The sequence below is a fragment of the Procambarus clarkii genome, chromosome 13 (assembly GCF_040958095.1).
Source record: "Procambarus clarkii isolate CNS0578487 chromosome 13, FALCON_Pclarkii_2.0, whole genome shotgun sequence".
Classification (NCBI taxonomy): Eukaryota; Metazoa; Arthropoda; class Malacostraca; order Decapoda; family Cambaridae; genus Procambarus; species Procambarus clarkii.
Genome location: NC_091162.1, coordinates 34,996,807 through 35,011,452, shown reverse-complemented (window position 1 = coordinate 35,011,452; position 14,646 = coordinate 34,996,807). Strand labels below are relative to the sequence as shown.

The 14,646-nt window shown below is 47.6% G+C and overlaps 1 protein-coding gene across 1 annotated transcript in view; it reads left to right on the top strand.

Moving 5' to 3' along the window:
* The window catches only part of LOC123753641 (peroxisomal acyl-coenzyme A oxidase 3-like), a 171,150-nt gene that overhangs the window by 17,454 nt on the left and 139,050 nt on the right, over positions 1-14,646 (top strand). Inside the window, exon 3 of the mRNA XM_069324089.1 lies at positions 11,403-11,549. Coding sequence (XP_069180190.1) covers positions 11,403-11,549 — 147 coding nt within the window. The remainder of the gene's footprint in view (positions 1-11,402; positions 11,550-14,646) is intronic.

The window sequence follows — 14,646 nt, the reverse complement described above, 5'->3', positions numbered from 1 at the left end:
TTTGTAATACAGTGTGTTACTGTGTAAATAGTGTGTGAAACTTTACATATTGTAATTTTAGTGAATTTTTAACAAGTATTATTGCGACAATAAACATTTATTGTGGACACATTACTGACACATATATCACAGTTCCATGGAACATTATGAACGTTCTACTGTATACATATTGTAAAGGACACAAATATGCATCATATACGATAAAAAAAACAAATAAAACCGCATTGGAAATACATAAAACAAATAATTGAAAATATATTTGTGGCAACACCCGGTGCTTGAATGGCCCGCGCGACCGTGTCTGGGCGTGTCACCCACGGGCGACCAGGCCCTGATGACGTCACAGCACATCTTGTCCACGTCCCTACAGCCAAAGTAAGTGGAATTTGGTACTTAATTTTACATAGACATGTTCAGGGAAGGGAATTTATCATTTTACGAAGAAAAAAGAATTTTGGGGGAACACTTCATTTCATGCGCATCGGGGAATTTCTCAATAAATCAAATCAAATCAAATGTTTATTTAGGTAAGGTACATACATACAAGAGATTTTAAAAAGAGTGATGGAATTATAGATAGGGCTAGTACATACAATGCCTAAAGCCACTATTACGCAAAGCGTTTCGGGCATGAGGGCATAAAGCGTTTCGGGCATAAACTCCACGCAGCACGGTGGTTAAACATAATACAGGGTACAAAACACAATTAAATGTGCCCATAATAGGAAATAGCTTGTAAAAGATTTGGGAATAATGATGTCTGATGAGCTAACGTTTAGGTAGCATAACCAAGCAAATATTGCGTCAGCCAGAAAAAATGATTGGATGGATTACGAGAACTATCAAATTCAGGGATCCCATCACAATGGTTGTACTCTTCAAGTCACTCCCCCTCCCCATCCGGCCCGTTGGCACTGTGAGGGGGCTTAGTAGATGGCTGCCGGAGTGTGATGCTCCGTGGGACAGTCCTCTGTCCTTTTGTGGCCTTGCACTCCTGCTGCTGTCTTCTCTAATTGTGCCGGATCGCTTTTCCTTTTCCTTATGTTTCGTTTTTCTCCCCCCTCTTCTCCTATATGCTTGTTGTTTCCTGCTGACCTTTTGCTTGTTTGGTTTTTCCTTTGAACTTCTTCTATTCTGACGCCCGGGTGTTTGAGGAGGCATACTCTTGCACCCGTAGAACTGTAGTACCCAACGACTCGAGCGAGGGGAACCTTTTATTGTCAATCCTCCTTTCGTCGCTGATCCCGATCTCGACGGACTGACGGTTCTTAAGGTGGCGTTTGTGGGGCGTATACTCACGACGCATTCCTAAGGGGGCCCCGGCATGATCGGCGATAGCTTCTTGTTGGGTGTCCTGCCTCTAATTGTGGCTCCATGGTGGGTATGGGGGCACATTCGTGGATGAATTTCTCTCTTCGTCTGTATGTCGATGAATGTTTCTGTTGTACCATCTCAGGCTCGTGGGGTGGGCGACCAAGCCCCCGAGTCGGCCTGTATTGGAAGACCGGGCTCTGTAGCCCCCGCTGCGTTGGGCCCCGACCTTGCTCCTCCTTTGACCATCCTGACTTCTTCCCCCAGCTCCCCTCCCTCCTCTGTGATTTGGTCAAGCCCCCAGTGGTGACCACTTCGTCCCCTGGTGTCGCTAAGTCTCTCGTTGTGACTACTGCGTCTTTTAACCCCTCTCTGTCTGGGGGTTCTCAACGCCGTCCACGCCACGGCCGCACTTGCTCGATTCCTTCCCGTACTGATGCGTATCAGGCCTTGTTTGGTCCCACTTCATGGGCCAAATACTTTGATCTCCCTCTTGATTCTGCGCCTCCTGATGATTTCTCCCTCCATCGGCATCTTGTTGATTCTGTGGATGCCTCTGTTACCTTCAACCCCACTTGTCTCGGTACACGTGTCGTTGCTGCTCCTTCTCAGGATGCAGCTTCCCGCTTGGCTGCCTTATCCTGCCTTGGCGAGATCCCTGTTCGGGTCCCAAAGAACGCTCGGTTGAATGCCAGTGTTGGCACTATTCTCCTCCCGCCCCATGTTGCGACCGGTGTTCGGAATCTGCAGGACTGCCACGATGATATTCGGCATATCCTTGATGCCCAAGGCCATTCTGTCCTCCAGGTAGACTCGTTTACTCGTCCCCCTCTTGGTCGTCGCCGTCAACCCCTTCGGGTTGTGAAAATTACCTTTGATGGTAGGACCCTTCCACCCTCTGTCATTCTTGCTGGTGCCAGGTGCTCTGTCCAGGAGTACATTCCTTCTCCACGCCTTTGTAACAAGTGCTGGAGGTTTGGGCATGGTGCCCTCCGCTGCTCTGGGACTGTCTCTCTCTGTCCTTTGTGTGGGGGCGAAGGTCACTCTAAGTTGGAGTGCACTTCTACCCAGGTTCGCTGCCTCAACTGCAGTGAGGCCCATCCTACCTTCTCCCGTGCGTGTATCCATTACAAGCTTGAGGCGGCCGTCCTCAACTTGAAGCACCGGGAGTGTTTATCTTTTCCTGAGGCGAGGTGCCAGGTTCGCCGGCTCCCACCTTATGCTAACGTCTCTTATGCTCGCGTGTTGCCTCTTCCTCTCCTTGTCCTTCCCACCTTCTTCAGACCCACAACCGTTTCCGGGCCTTGGACCCTGATACGCCTACTGCCTACTCTGTTCCTTTGAGTTCTGTCCTGAAGGGTCCCCCTCCTTGTCCTCTGTCTGGGGTGTCCCTTCTTTCTGCCCGGTCTGTCATGTCTCCTGTGTCTTCTTCCTTGTCTCCCTCCGATCCTCCTTCCCATCCTTCTCCTCCATCTATTGACTCTTCCCGCCACCGGTCAGTGCGGGCTGATGTCCATCGCTCTCCTACCGGCGGTCGTGTGTGCTCTCGTTCAGCTTGTCCTGTTGAGACACGGAAATCCGTTGCCCAGTACGTAGTTGCTGGGACACCTGTCTCTTTAAGTCAGAAGCGTAAGCCTGGCTCCTCTCCTTCCTACTCCCCGGCAGGTAAGAAGGCTTCGCTTTCTTCCTCGGCCCCTACTTCTGACTCTATCGCCCCTTCTCCCGTTTCGGTGGTTGCGCCTCCTGTTCTGCTTTGGAGGTTTCTTTGGCCCCTGCTTCCCTCTCGGTTGCTGCCCTTGCTGAGGTGCGCACCCCTCTTTCTACTCCCCCAACCCCCTGCTGCTGTCCTTGACTACTCCTCTCGGTTGCCCCCTCCTCTTCCTCCTCCTCCGAACCCCGCCTGTCTGCCTCTGGTCTGTTCTCCCTCTTCCTTCCCTCCATCTTTGCTCAGTTTACCCATGCCCCCTAACCCTGACTTTGCTGACCCTGATCTCGACCTTGATCTTCTTTAACGTGCTATGTTGCTCTTTCGCCTTTGATTCTTCCTTGTTCTCTGTTGTTGTCCTTTCTCTTCTCGTCGATGTCTATTCTTCAATGGAACATTCGGGGTTATTACGCCAATTTCCTCGAACTCCAACTTCTAATTTCTCGATTTTCACCCCTTTGTGTCTGTCTCCAGGAGCCGATGCTTGGTGCTCGTCCTGGTCGCTTTCGTGGCTATTCCTTTCTCTCCCTTCCCCCCCCCCCCCCAGCTGTTGCTGGGGCTCCTAACTCTTCTGCTCTCTTGATTCGCTCTGATGTTCCCTTTGTCCCCTTACTTTTTCCTTCACCTCTCCATTGTTTTGCTGCTCATATCTTTGTGGGGAAATGGTACACTGTTTGTTCCATTTATCTTCCCCCGAGTGTCCCGCTTTCTCTTCCTGATCTGAAACACTTACTGGACTCCTTGCTGGAGCCTGTGCTCCTGCTGGGTGATTTCAATTGTCGTCATTCCCTTTGGGGTGATGTTCTGACGAACACCCAGGGTCGCCTTCTTGAGCCGTTTATCCTCTCTTCTTCCCTGTCTCTTCTGAATTCTGGTGAGCCCACGCATTTGGACTCTCGGACTTGCACCCTTTCCTGTCTTGATCTTTCTCTTTGCTCGTCTTCTCTTTACTTAGATTTCACGTGGCAGGTTCTTGATAACCTCCATGGCAGTGACCATTTCCCCTGCCTTGTTACGTTTTTCTCTTTTCGCCCTCCCCTCTCCTTCCCTAGGTGGCAGTTTGCGGATTGGAACCTCTTTACCCTCAGTGCTGCTCTCTCTGACCTCTCCCATCTGCCTCTCCCTCGCTCTCTCCTCCTTTTTCATGACACTGTCTTCGACGCTACCCTCCGCTCTATTCCTCGCTCTTCCTCTCGGGGTCCACGGAAGTGCGTTCCCTGGTGGAATGCAGACTGTGCTCGGGCTGTCCGCTATAAGTGCAGCCTAGAAGAGACACCTTCGTCGGCAGACGGCCGATTCTTTTCTTTTCTTTCGGAAGGCGAGTGCGGTGGCCCGTTGGGCCATCCGTACAGCTAAACATGAATGTTGGGCATCTTATTTCCCCACCATTACGTCCGAAACTCCTCTGCCACAGATCTGGAAGCATATCCGCAAGATAGCGGGTAAGTTCGTTCCCGATGTTTCACCGGTCCTTCACCTCCGTGGTACTCATGTGGCGGACCCGTTGCAGGTCACTACTGAACTGGGTTCCCACTTTTCTTCTGTTAGCTCTGATCTTCATCTTCCCCAATCTTTCCTTCTTCGTAAACCTGTCCTCGAGTCTCGTCCTTTAGATTTCTGCACTCGTCTTCGACTTCCCTGTAACGATCCCTTCTCTCTCTCTGAACTTCGTTCTGCCCTGGACCTCTGTGGTTCTACGGCGGCGGGCTCCAATGGTATTCATTATGAGATGTTTCACCATTTCCCTCCGTGCACGTCTCGATATTTACTGAGTCTGTATAATCGGATCTGGGAGTCATCATCAGTCCCTGAGGTGGCTTGATGCCGTTGTCCTCCCTGTTTGCAAACCAGGGTCTCTGGGAACATTCCCTAAGGACTTTTGCCCTATTGCCCTCACAAGTTGTGTCTGCAAACTTTGAATGTATGGTTAACGTTCGTCTGATGTGGTTCCTGGAACACCATCACCTCCTCTCCCCTTCTCAATTTGGTTTCCGCAAGTGCCGCAGCACGACAGATGTCCTGGTGAACATGGAGGTCTATATTCGTACTGCTTTTGCTGCGAAGACCTCCGTTGTTGCCGTCCTTTTTGACCTAGAAAAGGCTTACGACACCACTTGGCGATATCATATTCTATCCCAGCTTCATTCTTTTGGCCTTCGTGGTCATCTCCCTCTTTCTCCGCAGCTTCCTCTCTCGTCGTTCCTTTCGGGTGCGCCTTGGTACTGCTCTCTCTGCCTCTTTTCAGCAGTATGAAGGTGTGCCCCAGGGCAGTGTTCTGAGCACTCTTCTTTTTCTGGTTGCCCTCAATGGTCTTCTTTCCTCTCTTCCTTCAGGCGTCTTCTCCGCTCTCTATGTCGATGATCTTACCCTTTGCTGTCAGGGTGATGATTCGCCTCTCCTTCAACGCCGGCTTCAACTTGCGATTAATGCCGTGTCGTCTAGGGCCACCGATCATGGCTTCAAGTTCTCTACTACTAAGACTTGTGCCATGACTTTTACTCGGAAACGGGTTGTTCTTCGTCCCTCTTTGTCACTTTATGGTCATCCCCTTGAGTACAAAGATTCCACGAAGCTTTTGGGGCTATTCCTTGACACTTGTTTGTCTTGGTCTCCCCATATCTCTCACCTCCGTGTTGAGTGCTCTAAGGCCCTAACCCTCCTTCGGATATTGTCCCATACTTCTTGGGGAGCGGATAGGCGCACTCTCCTTGCTTTACATTCCTCTCTCGTCCTGTCTAAGCTCGATTATGGTTGCCCTGCTTACTCGTCTGCTTCTCCTTCTACTCTTCGCTGTCTTGATGCTTTGCACCATACTGGGTTGTGCCTCAGTTCTGGTGCCTTTCGTTCGACTCCCGTCCTTGGCTTGTATGTTGACACTGGCTTCCTGTCTCTCCAGGGCCACCGTGATCGCAACTGTCTTCTCTATCTTGCGCGGTCTTTACAACATCCTTCCTCTCACCTCTGTCGTGCTTTAACTTTTACCCCTCCTGCGGTTCCTGTTCCTCTTCAAAACCTCCCTCTTTCTGTCCGGTTATCTCACTTACAGGATTCTCTTTCCGTTCGTATTTCTAATGTTTCTCCTCGTGTTGTTCCTTCTTTGCCCCCATGGAGAGTCCCCCTTCCGCAGTTTTGTACGTCCTTGACCCGCATCACTAAAGCTTTTATCCTCCTACGGTTCTAAAACGCCTTTTCCTTGAGCACTTTTCTTCTCACTCCCGCTCCGTTTCTGTCTTCACCGATGGGGTCTAAGTCTGCGGATGGTGTTGGCTACTCTGTTGTTTTTCCTGATCACACTTATATGTGTCGCTTACCTCCGGAGACTAGCATCTTCACGGTGGAGCTTTATGCTGTTCTCTATGCTCTTCGTCTCCTGCTTTCTCGTTGTCAGTCTTCCTTTGTAGTTGTTGTTGACTCTCGTAGTGCCCTCATGGCTCTCGGGTCCTTTAATCCGGTTCATCCAGTAGTTGTCGAGATCCAGCACTGGCTGTTTCTTGTTCACAGTAAATTTAGTTCAGTTCAGTAAGTTCAATTTTTTCAGTTCACAGTAAGGTCGGTTGAGTTTTGTTGGGTTACCAGCCATATTGGTGAGTCTTTAAATGAGCATGCGGATGCTGCCGCCAAGGAAGCTGTCCGCTCTTGTCCCATCTCTCGTAAAGGTATTCCATTTTCCGACTTTTACCCGGTTATCCATTCCTCCATCCTTACCCGTTGGCAGGCTTCTTGGTCGTCTGTTACTGGTAACAAACTACGTACTCTTAAATGTTGTGTTTCCTCGTGGCCGTCCTTCTACCATCGTAACCGGCGATGAGAAACGGCTCTGGCGAGGTTGCGTATTGGCCATACTCGCTCAACTCATGGTCACTTGATGGAGCGCCGCCCTGCTCCTTATTGTCCTAATTGCTTTGTCCCTCTCATGGCCGTGCATGTTCTTCTTGAATGTTCTGACTTCCAGGACGAGTGTGTGTCTTGCTTTCCGACCACCCCTTGTGGTCACCTGTCCCTCAATAGAATTCTTGGTGACTCGGATACTTTTGATATCGTTCGCCTTATGCGTTTTTGTTCTCGTATTGGCATCCTTGGTGATATTTAGCGCCCTCTGATTATTCCGCACATTTGATGAGGCTACATAGCCTTCCCGGTTTGGTGCCTTCTTTTGATAATTACTTACTTACTCTTCAAATCATTTGTGTTGTCCTGTCTTGAGTATTGCTCAGTACTCACTATCCCCTTCAGAGCAGGAGAGATTGCTGAAATAGAGGAAATACAGAGAACGTATACAGGACGCATAGACGCGATAGAGCACCCAAATTATTGGGATCATCTCAAAGCCCTCCAAATGTACTCACTGGAAAGAAGACAAGAGAGATATCAAATAATATACACGTGGAAGATACTGGAGGGCCAAGTACCAAATCTACACATAAAATAACAACGTACTGGAGTGAACGATATGGAAGAAAATGCAGAATAGAACCAGTGAAGAGCAGGGGTGCCATAGCCACAATCAAAGAACACTGTATAAACATCAGAGGTCCACGGTTGTTCAACACCCTCCCAGTGAGCATAAGAAATATTCCCAGAACAACCGTGGACATCTTCAAGAGGAAACTAGATTGTTTCCTCCAAGGAGTGCTGGACCAACCGGACTGTCGTAGGTATGTGGGCCTGCAGGCCACTCCAAGCAACAGCCTAGTGGACCAAACTCTCACAAGTCAAGCCTGGCCTCGGGCCGGGCTTGGGGGAGTAGAAGAACTCCCAGAACCCCATCAACCAGGTATCAACCAGGCTGAAGTAGAGGAGAGGTGTTGGGAGGAAGGAACTGTACTATAAAAAACTAAATCCCTCCAACAATGAATCCTCCTAGCCTGGAGGATGGGCAGGAGCATTGTCGAATAGAAGCAGGGCCTTGAGTGGCAAACTGTTCTCCTGCAGATATTTTTTGAGGGAAGGGCAAACCACTTCATTCACCCACTCGGTAAAAAATTGCCTCGTCACCTATGCCTTAGCATTAGCCCTCCACATCACACAGTTTGTTTTTCTGCACATTATATTTTTTGAAAACCCTTGGATTTATATCTATTCTATAGTATGACGACCAAAACTGAACTGCATAATCTAATTGGGGCCTTAAGGATATCTTCTTGTTGGCTCTGTCCTCTGGCTGTAGGATTGGGAGCTTCAGTCTCTTCTCCTGAGGTGGGGTGCTGTTTCTTTGGCCCTGGTGGGTAGTTTGTTTGTTTGCAGCCTTCTCCTTCTTTTCTGCCAAAGAATGAGTCGCCAAGACTTCCAGAGGGGTCCTTTGGTCATCGATGCTTGGTTGATTCGGTCAGTGGTGCATCATTCGTTGTGTCCAGTGGCGACTCTTTGCCCCCACCTATGGGCCACCAGTTTTAACTTGGTTGATGTCTTGTGTGTTCCGTTTCCTTGGTACCCTGTTCCAAGCCTTCCACTTCTCAGGTCGTTTGCAGTGTCATTAACCCATAAATGGCGCACAGCTATATACCATTTGACACCCACAGGCGCATACAAAAAAAAAAAATCTTTTTTCTTCCTAACCTGTTAATTTGTGTTCATTGATCATGGAAAAAATAATAAAAAAATAGTAAGTGGCATATATTGCCCGCTATAGGGCGGGGAAGTATGGCAAAAACCAGGCGCTGACTCCGCGTGCGTCCCAGGCGGTCTCTTGCTCGCCAGCTGTCAGGCCGGAGTTGCCACAAAGAGATAATTACCTAATTATTTCAATGTCTCTGATTGATTTTTCGTAGTTTTTTTGCTGTAATATTATTCAATAGTGTGTAGTGTGATATATTTATATAATAAAATGAGTGAATCATTGCTGTACTCAAAAATATGGTGTGCATATTGTTGATTCAATTATGTTCATCAATCGGTGAACAAATACTTTGTCAGTTATTACACTATATACACAGGTTAAATATAAGTATCTGCATGTTTTGTTCACCGTAACGAACCACTAAGTTGCTATTATGAGTCAAAAAGTAACAAGGAGTGACCGCCGTGTACCAGCCAGCCACTCCCTCCCTCCCTCAACACCTCACTCACCCACATTCTCCTCCTACAATACTGTTTTTGCTTTTATTCACTATATACAGACGTTATATATAAGTATCTACATTCGTGTTCACCATAACGAACCACTAAGTTGGTATGCTGAGTGGCAGTGGCAGCCCGCCACCGGCTGCCACTCCCTCCCTCCCTCGCCTCACCTGACTTGCCACCATTCTCCACCCACCATACTGTTTTTGCTTTTATATACAGACGTTATATATAAGTATTTACATGTTTTGTTCACCATAACTGTACATCTGAGCTTGTATGGTGAGTAAAGGCACAAAGACGTAGGACCTCACACAGTGTGTGTGTGAGAATCTCACGCAGTCAGCTGGCTGCCGCCCTCAAGGCCAGACGCACTAATATTTCTCCTCCAACAATACTGTTTGTGGTGTTATTACGCTATATACACACATTATATATAAATATTTACCTGTTTTATTCACCATACTTGTACAAGTAAACTGGTATGGTGCCCAAAGACCATCGTGGTCACTGGTAAACATGATAAATCGTGCAGACGACGCCACCGCCCTCACCAAAATGGGAGCTCCCAACGTACTCCTCTTGCTGTTTATATCCTCTATACACACGTTATATATAAATATCTACATATGTGTTCACCATAGCGAACCACTAAGCTGGTATGGTGAGTGCAGTCAATAAAAGGTGGCCACACACAGTCAGAAGACAACGCCACTACCCTCCCTCCCACAGCATTTCTCCTCCCTCCATGGAGCACAGTGCTAAATATCACCACAATTCTGCTATTATCAAAACCCTGGTCAGTTTTATCACAGTCAGGGGTCTTCTGTAATAATATAATCGCTACATAATAGCATGAACAAGTATATTATGGCATTTTTAGGCGATGCTGTGGTCACAAGCTGAACAGCAGTGCTGTAAGCTCATGCTGTGTGCGTCAGGCTTGGTAGCTCACTCAATACTGAGGCCCCTAACACCCGGGAATTTGGCCCACGATTTTTTTAAAAAATGGCGTCTGTTTACAAGAGCCCTGATGAAGGTGTGGTGAACTCCGTGTATCCGCGGGCCGTTTAAATTATGCATAGTACTCCAAAGCATCATATGACGCGATGCGCAATTTACTGCAAGTCGGTCAAAGCATCATATGATGCGATGCACAATTTAAGGGTTAAGGCTAGCCAGCTTTGGGTCCATGGTTTTCGCACATGTGCAGCTTTAGCCATATTCTTCTCCATCATGCCGTGGTTGATTTTAGGGCCTGAAGGTTTTGGTATTCATCAGGGTTTTGACAGCCCAGTGTTCCTGGTCACAGTCAGTTTTGTGTTACTTTGGCCTGTCTCCTGGCCTGGATTCTCTTCTTCGCCTTAGTGTCTTCTACATCCTTTCCTTCCTGGTTAGTCCCATTTTAGTTCTCTGTGGTTAGTTACCTTCAGGGAGCCTCTAGGGAGCTCTTTCTAGAAACTCAGTGTTGAGTACTGTGTAAGGAAACACATTTTTCTGGAGGCTTCTCAGTGGCTCCCTGATTTTCCCCCTTCCCTCCGCTTCCTGGTTCGTTGATTTGTTGTTGTTGGTTTTTTCATCTGCTCCAGAACTGAACAGTAAAGCCAGGTATGAGCTGGGGCCAGGTGCCTGGTGGTGGTAATTGGTACTAAATTTTTTTTAGTTAGTTTGAGTGAATTCCTTGTTCAGTGTTAATCGTTTGCATAGTTGGTTGGCAGTTTTGAGGCTTCATTTTATGTGAACCCTTCAGTTGTTTGTAAAGCTTTGCTGACTTTCTGGAGGCTCTTTCCAGTGGGGTGTCAGATTCTCACTTGCTCCTTATGCCTCTGTGATTGGGGGGGGGGGGGCAGGTTCTAGCTCTGGTCCTCATAGACCAAACAGAACTTCCACAACTGATGTGACCTTTTAGTATGGAACAATCCCAGCAATAAAGCTTCAGGGAGCCACAGAGGCTGTTCTAGAAAAAGGCATTTCATTTATACTTATTGCTGAGTTTTTAGCATGTGTTGTTAAGTTAATTATAAGAATGAGGAAGCTTTATTGTTTTGAATACAACATTTCAAGGACATTTGGTGTTTTTCAACAAATTGATTATTAAAATACACTTATACCACAGGCTTATCTATACATGTCAATATATTTTATGGTTTATAATAAATATGTTGGATTTTATTAGATAACATATCACTTCATGAATGGTGAATGCTGGCAGCTTGACTTCCCGAGTACTATACCTGTATTCAGTACATTTTTCATCAATATATTAATAATGGTCATCTTTTAAATAAGTGATTGACATTGTAATTGAACAGGCCTCTAATAACAGGTACCAGCTGTGTCCAGTGTGATTGTTGGATACGACTTTTCCTTCTCAGCCAGAATGGTGCTGTTGAAAGGCTTCATAATTTCTGGCATCATTGGACTTGGGACCAAGCGCCATTACAAATTTGTTGATGCACTCAGCAACTTTGAGGTTTGTGTAATTTCTATGAGTGGGGAAATGTGTAATCATAAAACTTATTCTGGCTAGTAGAGAATAATGTATTGGAAAACAAATGTAACTTTGTTTTTTTCTCATTTGGTATATCCATGTTAAATATGGCAGTTAAGTGTAATAAATATTGAAAAATCCAATGTATATTCAGTAATTTAACTGTTGTGTCCTCTAAGCATTTATATGTTTCAGAAAACTTTGAGTACAATAAATTTCTGCCTTTATGTTTAATACACATAATAAATATTTATAAGTACTGTAATTCTATAGTAATTATAAGCAGTTACAAATTATCCTTGAATTGCCAGAGAAAGTTTTATATTACATTATATCCCCAAAATATTTATATACCGTAATTATACAAATAAATAATTTTTCTTTGTCAGGAAGTTGCTCATGGTGCTGTTTTAGGCAGTTATGACTGGTCGTTGGCAACAAAAAAGTTCCTCGGCCATGATTTTTTTATTTGGGGAATTCTTGGTCAAGGTTCAGCATGTCACATGAAATATGTAGAAGCCATGCAGAATCAGGAGGTATGAGACTGGTTACTCGATTAATGTGCTTATTTCTGCATGGCTCCACTGTTGGTGTTTGCTCTGTGTATTAGATGCACTCTTAATTTTTTACCAGCATATTCTGTAGCAAAATTGGTCCTTTTATTGCATTAGCATCATTATTTAAGTTTTATTCTTAAATTTTTTTATTGTTCGCAAAATACATTTATCATAAACTTTTATTGAGTAAATGAGTTACTGAAGAGTAAATGAAGTGTTTCATGTTAGTAGTATGGCCTATGGTAAAAAATTCCTTGTTTCAATAGGGGGAAAAAGCTTAGAGGTTGAAATAGGTACAGAATACAAGATGCAGGCAAATCTTCACATAGAACTGAGAAGATAGGGATTAGATCTAAAGATAATTATATCGGACAACCTAATAATTAGAATACACAACAAAAGATATATACAGCAAGAACCAGAAAAAAATAATGATGGTTTTTGGAAATCATCAAAATTTGGCGTGTCAAAATTTGCTGGTACTCTTTCTGGGGGGGGGGGGGGGGGAGCTCCGTCGGCTCCCCGGAGCTTTACCAGGCTGATATGCTAATGTCAGACTTTGGCATCAGTCATGTGTATGGAGTTCTAGGGCCTATCGGGGACCACGGCCAGAACCGGGCCCCCTCAGAGAGGCAAGAGGAGCAATAGCTCCTCTTGCCCTATAGAAACTGCTCTTGCCCTATATGCCCTGCTCTTGCTCCTCTTGCTCCTCCTATAGAAACCCCTGTGTGGTTGGAAGCATTCTATGTCTGCCATCGACTGGGTCAAGCATCCAGGAAGGTAAGCATTCCAAAACAAACCCCTATTCTGGTTAAAATTGCTACCAAAAGCCGAACTAGTGGATAGAACTCCACAACAGAAAACAAGCAAACTAGTATGACGTCACACGTCAACGTGCCGCTGTCTGCGCAACTCCTTCCTCCCCGGGAGGGGGAAGGGGGAGCCCCAGACCTCTCACACCGGCTATCCACCCATCAGTTCTTTGGCTGATGCTATAGGCACCGGTTGTGTGCTCCGGCTCGAATAGTTGTTTCAGCACTGTACCTAGAGTGTGGTGTCTGTTTTGTAGGTGGTGCGTGAGCCGGGAGTGAGTCTCCAGTACTCAGGCTGCATACGCCTAGGGTTCCCTTCCCTAGGTGCCCTGTAAGTACTGCCCTTGGGGCTTGGGGCCGCCTTCCACAAGTTCCTTGGGTTCTGCCCCTGCTAGGCCATTTACTGCTTGGTTTTCGGCCGCTCTTTGTGTGCTCGGGTGTTCTGTCTCCCTTGTTCGCCTTAGGGTAAGGGGCAGTTATGCACTGGTGGGGCGCAGGGTACTGTCCAGCTTGTTTCCACCAATCATGGTGGCCGGCTCTGTTCGGCTTGGGTACGTTGTCCTCTTGTGGGGTTTTCTTTTTATTTTTGTTTATCTGCCTGGTGTGGGGGTCTGCCTTCTTTCTTACCCCTTGTGTTCTGAGTATTATTCTGGTGGTTCCCCCTAGGTACCCGTGAGTGTACATGTCCCGGGGGTTCAGCTCTTAGAAAGTTGTTTGGTAGCTTTGGGCGCCGGTTAGCAGTACCCTGCCTGGGATTACCTGAGCGCGAGTCCTCTTATAGTAAACGCTCGGGACCCTGGGAAACCCCTGGGGGCGCGCGGGTCCGATGGCTGTGACCCCAGAGTCCCCCCCTCGCTTCCAGCAAGTTTGAGGGTTGCTCTCGCCTTTTGTCTCAGGGTGACTCTGTTTTGCCTCCGTCTGCTGCCTGTAGGGTCGGTGACACCTTCAACCCGGAGTCCTGCGAGTTTTGTTGCTCGTTGTGGCTCGGTTACCCAGTTGTGCTGCTGAAAGCAGGTGCAGGCAGCAGGGTGTTGCACTTTGAGCCTTGGTGGTGGAAACGCTCTTGTTTGTTTGCTCCCCGGGAGCCCCGGGGCTGCCCCGTTTTGGTTCGTGTTGGGACTTAGGGGTGTTGGTTGCTTTGGTTCCTTCCACGACCCCTTGTCTTTCCCCTGGATCCCCCTTTCCTTCCTACATCCGGTTCCTTACCGTCTGTAGGTTCGGGACGGGATTCGATGGTTTTGGGACTCGGGCAGTCTCGGGGAATTCCCCTTCCAGGGTAGTGACGGGGGCATTTGAGCCCGTTCCTCCAGCCATGTTGTAAGAGTCTGCCAGTGGGCTCCCTCCCTTAGTATTTTCGCGGCTGCCCCGGTTTTCTGGTACGGCTGGGGCTTTGGGGGGACAGCTCGGCCCCGGGGCTGGGGAGGGGCTGACTTGGGGGTCCTTGGCCCCGTAGGACCCTGCGGGGTTTTTTTCTCCCCCTCTAGGCAGGGCTTGTGGTTACGCGGAGTGGGATTTTTCCTCCCCACTCACCGTACGTGTTGTTGGACGTCTGCCCCTCCCTGGGCTCAGTTCATTGTCCTTTGAGACGGTTGGTTCCGTCCTGTGGGTGGATGCTCCCCCCTTTTTGGGGCGGTGTCTTCGTTATGTTTCCCCGTTCTTGGGGTTCTACGTGACTTTTGGTCTCGGGTGCGACTGTGCCTTTGTGTACCT